Consider the following 7,269-nt stretch of genomic DNA (forward strand, 5'->3'; position numbering starts at 1 on the left):
CATGTTGCAAGTATGTTGTTTATTACAGAGCACAGAGGAAGTATTCGATCTAACCATGAAACACATTACAGAAAGAGCTACGTGTTCTTGATAGAATTACATTTTTGAGTGAGGGGCGTGGAAGAGAAGCAACGGGAAGAAGAAATAGAAAAGGCACGTATACACTTACTGTAGCCAACGATTATGACCTGCAATAAGAGCACGACATTGAATGGCCATGTAAACAAGGTTGGTTTCTCTGTACTACACCAACCAAATATTGCCATCATACTAATGAGGATTTATAAGAGCCAAATATTTGCAGATGCTTTTAATTTAAAAAAAATAAAATAAATAAAAAAAACAATTGGACAACCAGCACATCTAAAAAAAAATATTTGTGCACTCCAAAAATAAAAACGTAAAATAGTCAAACATTTGCCATTTGTTTTCGAGGTGAACCAAAGCTTTTCTGTACAACACTTTGGAGCCTCGAGCAAACAAACAATCAAGTCAAGAGGAATTCAAGATTCAGTAACCAATTGTTTTAAAGCTGCCTTCTGAAATCTCAGCTTCTCTGTATCCACGCTGAGCTCCAGAGAACAAATAAATAGTGTTGACATTGGTTATTCAAGACTGAAACTCCACCAGAATAAAGATGGGTAGTCAGGTTTCTCTGTAACTACACCTGCCATCAATACAGCTGCGGAGTCAATGGGGCTCAATAATTTCATTTGACTCCCCCTCCCCCAAAAAGGACAGTAAAAAAAAACTGAATCCAAATGTTTCATCACTATCAAGTTCAGCCAACACCGCTGCAGACCAGAGCAGTGACATAGCAGCCTCTGACTTTTCTGTATGACGTCAGAAAATGGCAAAGGTCTGCAGCAGCATGTGGGCCATTCAATTCACAGGAGAGCTTGAAAGTGCAACATTTGGTGGCTCTTCAGCATGCAATGCATAGCATTTTTTTAAGTCGACAACCTTTCCATTTCAATGTGCCACGCTAGCATCCTCCATTAAGAAAACGAGCAATGCTAGCAAAGAAAACAAGACAAGCGGGTGAGGGAATATTTGTACCAGATTGACCAAGTAACATTGCTCAGAAAGATCAGAGGATCCTCCCAAACGACAAGATGAAGATTTACTTCACAGGTCATAGTTATACACCAACACTTTCCCACTGACGACTAAACGCATGTTAAATGGGAAGAGAACTGCCTCAAATCTGGTTGTAAAATAGCAACCCGCAAAAAAGAAGGGACAAGTTATTGAAACTCATAAGTTAAGAATGACTTCAAGGAGCCTGCATAACACAACCAGCAAAAAAAAAAAAAAAAAAAAAAAAAAAAAAAAAAAAAAGAGGACAAATGTTCTCGCGGTAAATGAACCATTTTAGAGAAAGAGAGAAAGGGAGGAAGAGAGCAAGAGAAATGAAGACAGCGAAGGGCATTTCACCCCCTGAATCTTGGAGGCTTCTCTGTAGTATACACCAACAAGCCTGGGGGCGAAAAGCTTAACAAGTTTAGTATTTCAGCTTTTTGGGAACCTCCCATGGGAAGGAGTCACGGCCAAAGTGGCCATAGGCTGCAGTCCTCTGATACAAGGGCTTCTTCAGATCCAGATCCCTGGAATACATAACCGACACGTTTAGCAGCAACCACACACGTAGAGAGATCAGATGCACACATACAACCTCCCGCAAGCCAAACTCAGTGATTGACATGAAGCCATTTTGCACCCAGCTAACGAAGGTTGTGGGAGAAAATTAAATGCATCACTTACCCCATCTACCATCCTTAGCTCTGAGCAATGTGGTAACCACAAGTTCCAAATCTAATTCTGAGCTCTCATGATGCAACGCTGAGATAACAGTAGACTAAGCTGCCTTGTCACTATAGGAAGCTGAGAGCACAGCTCTCACACCAAGAAAGGAGCAAAAGCAAAAGAGGCCAGGAGCTGCAGTGGGAGTGAACTGCCGGCGGCTTCAGTCATACGTTACCTGACAATGACCCCAGGACGGAGGTCAAAGTTCTTCCTTACAATGTCCAGAAGCTCCCGCTCACTCTTGTCGGAGGTCCCATAGTGGAAGATCGAAATGGAGAGGGGGTGGGCAACTCCAATGGCATAGGACACCTAGCACAGAATATATGACATGTAGCGAGATCATCTGCAATTCAAAGCTGACATTGACATTCTCAGACTAAAAGTCGCTGCACTCTAGCGGCTGACTGACCTGGACCAACACTCTCCTGCAGAGCTCAGCCTTCACCAGAGACTTGGCAACCCAACGTGCAGCATACGCAGCAGAGCGGTCCACTTTAGTGTAGTCTTTGCCAGAGAAAGCTCCGCCTCCGTGGGCACCCCAGCCGCCGTAAGTGTCGACGATTATCTTGCGTCCCGTCAGGCCGGCATCGCCCTATGAAGGCAGCGACAACGCTCAGACGGGTGAGCAACACTCAAGTCACAAGTATTCCAAGACAACAATTCCACACTTACCTGAGGGCCGCCAATGACGAACCTGCCACTGGGCTGCAGGTGGTAGATGGTGTCATCATCCAAATAATTGCAGGAAACAACAGACTTGATGACTTTTTCCTTCAGGGCGTCTCTCATCTCTTCAAGGCAAATCTCTTCATCATGCTGAACAGAGATGACAATAGTGTGCACGCGCACCGGAAGCATGGCGCCACTATCCTGACGATATTGCACGGTAACCTGAGAAAAGGTAAAAGATGTCATCTTAAATGTACAAAAGAATAGAATAGCCTAGACCAGACGAGTGGTGTCAAGATTTTGGCCTTGCTGCAATTTGTGGCCCATTGCACATCATCATTTTAAGTTCTTTCCATTTTCCTATACCCTTCCCCACATTTGCCCAATGGAACAGCGAGCTAGCTACCTGCGTCTTTGAGTCAGGTCGGAGCCACGGCAGAGTGCCATTGCGTCGGAGCTCAGCCATCTTGGCATTCAGTTTGTGAGCGAGCACAATTGTGAGGGGCATGCACTCCTTCGTCTCATCGGTGGCATAGCCGAACATCAAGCCCTTGAATGTGGGGGTGAGATAACTGTCATGTTCACATTACATTTCAGGACAACAGAACTCTGAACAAGAGGATGAGCGTAAAAAACCGACCTGGTCCCCAGCTCCAATGTCCTCTTCATTGCGATCAACGTGGACACCTTGAGCTATGTCAGGAGATTGCTGCTCCAAGGCTACAAGCACATTGCAGGTCTTGTAGTCAAAGCCTGCACACAAAGAGACAAAGTCAAGATTGAACCAAAGCAGACAAAATGGATGAAAAGAACAACAACAAAAAAAACTTTAGCTTTAGGGTTTAAGGATGAAATCAAATACTGTAAACATTAAAAGGCGGCAAAATTCCTTTAATCTCTGAGAATAAAGTTTCAAGCATTGTTTGGGAAAGTTCTTTTCTTCTTTTCGCTTTGAGCTCAGAGAGAAAATTTGTGTTCAGTGAATAAAGTGAAAAGTGATTAAGGGTAGAGTTACACCCTCGCCTAAGGAACACCCCTGTTGCCAATCCAGTTGGAGCAGTTTATCAAACGGAACAAACGTACGTATGCGTACAAAATGAATCAAAATAAAAGGCACACTTCCAACGAGTAAATGAAGGTTGAACAAATTAAGTCGGTAAGCCAAGGCATATTGAGGACATTTCACAGCTGGGATTGGATCCAGCACACTCACAACCCTCATGACGATAAGCGATTTGGTTAATGGATGGACAGACATTGTTTGTACAGAAATGTGTCCGTCTTACCAAGCATTTATTATCTTAAAATACATCCATTAGTGAGCCGTTTTGCACCTCTGTGCAATAGCCCCACCTCCACCGATGAAAATAATTCCATTCTCTGTGAAAAACAGTCATTCAGAAACAATCAGACACACCTTTAGCGGAGTCATCATAGCCAATCTGACGAATAGTATCCCGCACGATTTTTTGGTAATCCACTGTAGCTCGTGAGGTCACTTCACCTGCCAACAGGATCATACCAGTCTTGGCAACAGTCTCTGTTGAAACACAAAGGGAATGTGATAAGTCAAAACTAACATGTCAAGAGTTTAAATGAAAGGAATGCTTGGATATACATACCACAAGCAACCTTGGCATCGGGATCTTGCTTGAGATGAGCATCAAGGACTGCATCACTAATTTGATCGCAGATCTTGTCTGAAAAGTTCAATGACAAGGTTGCAGTGAAGCACAGACAGGCTGAATGCAGAGTGCAGCCCATGTGCTCGGTGGGAGTGGACCAACGAGTGAAAGGGCCGCCATTTCAAACATGTGCACATGTGGTGGGGGCCCACAGCTAGCTAACCGGCAACAGGAAAGCAAATCGACAACCGACTCACGGCCACCAACACAACAGCCTCGGCTCTGTTTGTCCTTTCTTCCTGAAATGGACATTTCCTTCCTTGGCTTCGTGTTTGCTCATGCGGGGTTAAGTTAGCATCTCAGATGTGCAAGGAGTCTTGTTGTAGACTTCCTCCATATGTCAAATACACCGTGTAACTTTCTTTGTGGAAATAGAGCTGTACAAACGCGATTCAATTGCTTTGTATTTTAGCAAAGAGACTGAATAATATACTCCCCCCGCACGTTGTTAGCTGCTGATCTAATCGACAAGTACCGTCAGAGTGATTCTCAATCATCTCGAAGAAAATCGGATTAAAAGATAAAGACCCACAATACATATACATTCATTAAAACTTTTACATTTCTTATGTAAAATACATGTAAGGACGCCACAAATCCAAAGAGCTGTTGGAGCGAAGATTAGCAAGCTAGCGAGTGGCGCGTGTGTCTGCGAGAGCCGACCGGCGGCCGCAACATTTCATCAGCAGACATTGACGCAGGAAAATACTAAACGACCCAACATTTCTAAGATTTAAACGTCAAATACTGCTTGACAACTAAACCACAACCTCGTGTCGTAGGCTGATGAGATGAAAGTGGGCTAAAAGCTCAGCGCGTACTTACCGGGATGTCCTTCTCCGACAGATTCCGAGGTGAACAAGAAGCAGTCCTCGTCAATGACAGAGTTGTGAAAACCATTCATCTGACCGTTCATCATCGTTCACGACAAATAGTTGTGAAAAGACCAAAGAGGATGTAACGGCGGAAATATCAACAACGGGAGTGTGTTTGTACCACTGGCAGCTCTCACAATGGACCGCCTTCCTCTTAGCACTAGCAGCTCAAGTAACCCTCATGGCGCCCAGCTCTGATATTTATGCGATGAAGTAAGTAGACGTGACGTCATACAAGAGGGGCCATACCAATGACGCAACGAAAGGGGCGTGCCTAAAATCAATACAACTGCCCATGGACTGTATTTGGCAAGGGGTTCTCAGTACAGCAAGATGAAGAAAAAAAGTTATGTATTTCTTCTACAGTGACTTAGTTGACATTTTAAAGTCTCAATTGGGTTTACGCTGTAAATAGAAAATTTCAAAACTGACTGGCTGTTTAGAACACAGCAAGATATACGAATCTGTGGTTAAAAAACACTTAAAAAATAAATGTTTTGAAATTTTAAAGTCCCTGTAAAGTAAAATTGCGGACTTGACTCCATATGTTTTATAAATGTTTCAAGATAATTGCTGACTACATGTGGGAAGACTGAGAACTAAGTAGTTCTGAATTGTGGCGATAGCATTGAGTGAATTTTGCGAGAAGTCAAGTCTAAAACACGGCAAGAGTTGCATGAAGAATAATTGTAATACAGTTTTGCATTTCATGAGTAGATATCTAGAATCCAGTTACAAAAAAAACTTGTGAGTTCTGAAACTGAACTGTCTGCATCTGAACAGTATAAACTCCAGTTTTAATTTCACTAAATGTTTTTTTTTGTTTTGTTTTTGTTTTTGTTTTTGTTTTTGTTTTTGTTTTTGTTTTTGTTTGGGGGGATCCGATTTTGTGAAATTTTAGTTTTTTTAGTTTTGTTGTTGATGACAGATTGATTGTAACTGGAATTATGACTACGCATTGTCATACTGTAGATATCTTAAACTGGAATTACAGATGTCTACAGTTCAGTTGCAAGACTGCTGTCGTTTTACCTGTTCTCAATTACATACTTAATAAGATGCCTTAAATCTAATTCCAGCAACTGAAGATGGAATCCGAAAAATGCTGTCTACCATGTTCATTTTCAGGATAGTCACATTTTGTCCCCACTAGTGAGTGCAAGTTATGTGCTTATTTTCTGATTATCGTGAACAGTGGCAATCCAAATTTGAAGGTGAGTCTTTTGCTCCTATCGTGATTTTATACCACTGGTTTCATGGTGCATACTGATGACTATACTTGGGGCATTTGATTTGATTTCATGATTTGAGCACATTCAGTGGATCCGGCCACAGTATTTGAGTGTGGAGAAAATGGATTGATTTTTCACCATTTTATTAAGCCTCATAGTACTTGCCGATTTTTTTTAATCGTTGAAATTTGGAACGGTTGTCAATAACACTCTTCCTCTGTTGTGTGTCAAATATAATAATTATTTAGTATTATATAATAATTATAATACATTTTATTGCTGATTTATTTCCTCCCTCAGTCTCTACATTAAGTGTCCCTCAAGGACCACATAAGTTGCCCTTGGGTCTTTTCTAATAAAGTCCTATTAGTTCAAAAGAAAGAGCCATGTGTGATAAGTTGCAATATTTTTGGGGAATACATAACACAAGAGATTAATTTTACAAAATGGAAGTAATATCATATTATTACGATATATATCGCTGGTGTTGGGCCAAAATACCTTGAGTCATATTTGGGTGAATTTCAATTTCTATCCAAACCTCTATACTATTGGTCAGTCCACTGCAAAGAAGAAGTTATTTATTTATTGTTTTTACACATTATTGACCAATCTAAAGTGTTGAAAATGGCTTGCTCGCTTTTTCACAATACAATGTTAATGGTTGAATAAAAGTGCCATTTTTGGCGCGCCCTGAAAAGTGACTGTTTCGGAGGTACGAGGTCTTGGCCTGATGCCGGCGATATTATGATTAGATAAACATATTCTAGATGAAATTATTTCCAAAACATAAACTGCAGTGAGCAGAGCAGAGTGTAGTTATCTTTTATTTTAACTTCATTATTCTACATGTAAAAAAGTTCCCATCCCTCTATTTTGCTTCAGGTGCCGTGTGCTACTGAGTAATGTAATTACAAGCTCATGATTGTCAACATGTTGTACCTGTCCGGTCGGTAAATGAACAAATTTACAAAATGACGTGTCAGGGTCTGGTTCAGCAGG

At 41.5% G+C, this 7,269-nt stretch overlaps 1 protein-coding gene across 2 annotated transcripts; it reads right to left on the reverse strand.

The window, feature by feature from the left end:
• Positions 1-5,224, reverse strand: mat2ab (methionine adenosyltransferase 2Ab). 2 transcript variants are annotated; one of them, XR_015844040.1, is made up of 10 exons: positions 4,986-5,224; positions 4,098-4,175; positions 3,893-4,015; positions 3,116-3,228; positions 2,882-3,025; positions 2,479-2,697; positions 2,216-2,398; positions 1,982-2,115; positions 872-1,607; positions 1-822 (listed from the first exon to the last, which is right to left on the reverse strand). XR_015844040.1 is itself a non-coding variant. In XM_088298118.1 (9 exons), the coding sequence occupies exons 1-9, from the start codon at positions 5,077-5,079 to the stop codon at positions 1,505-1,507; spliced, it is 1,191 nt and encodes a 396-aa protein (XP_088154244.1). In that variant the 5' UTR covers positions 5,080-5,224; the 3' UTR covers positions 1-1,504. The 2 variants fall into 2 exon arrangements, 1 of the variants encoding a protein (XP_088154244.1); XM_088298118.1 differs by having other exon boundaries at positions 1-1,607.
• Between the last annotated feature and the right edge of the window lie 2,045 nt (positions 5,225-7,269).

Source organism: Idiotropiscis lumnitzeri, chromosome 1 (genome assembly GCF_059441095.1).
Source record: "Idiotropiscis lumnitzeri isolate Australia: NSW breed Sydney's pygmy pipehorse chromosome 1, RoL_Ilum_1.0, whole genome shotgun sequence".
Classification (NCBI taxonomy): Eukaryota; Metazoa; Chordata; class Actinopteri; order Syngnathiformes; family Syngnathidae; genus Idiotropiscis; species Idiotropiscis lumnitzeri.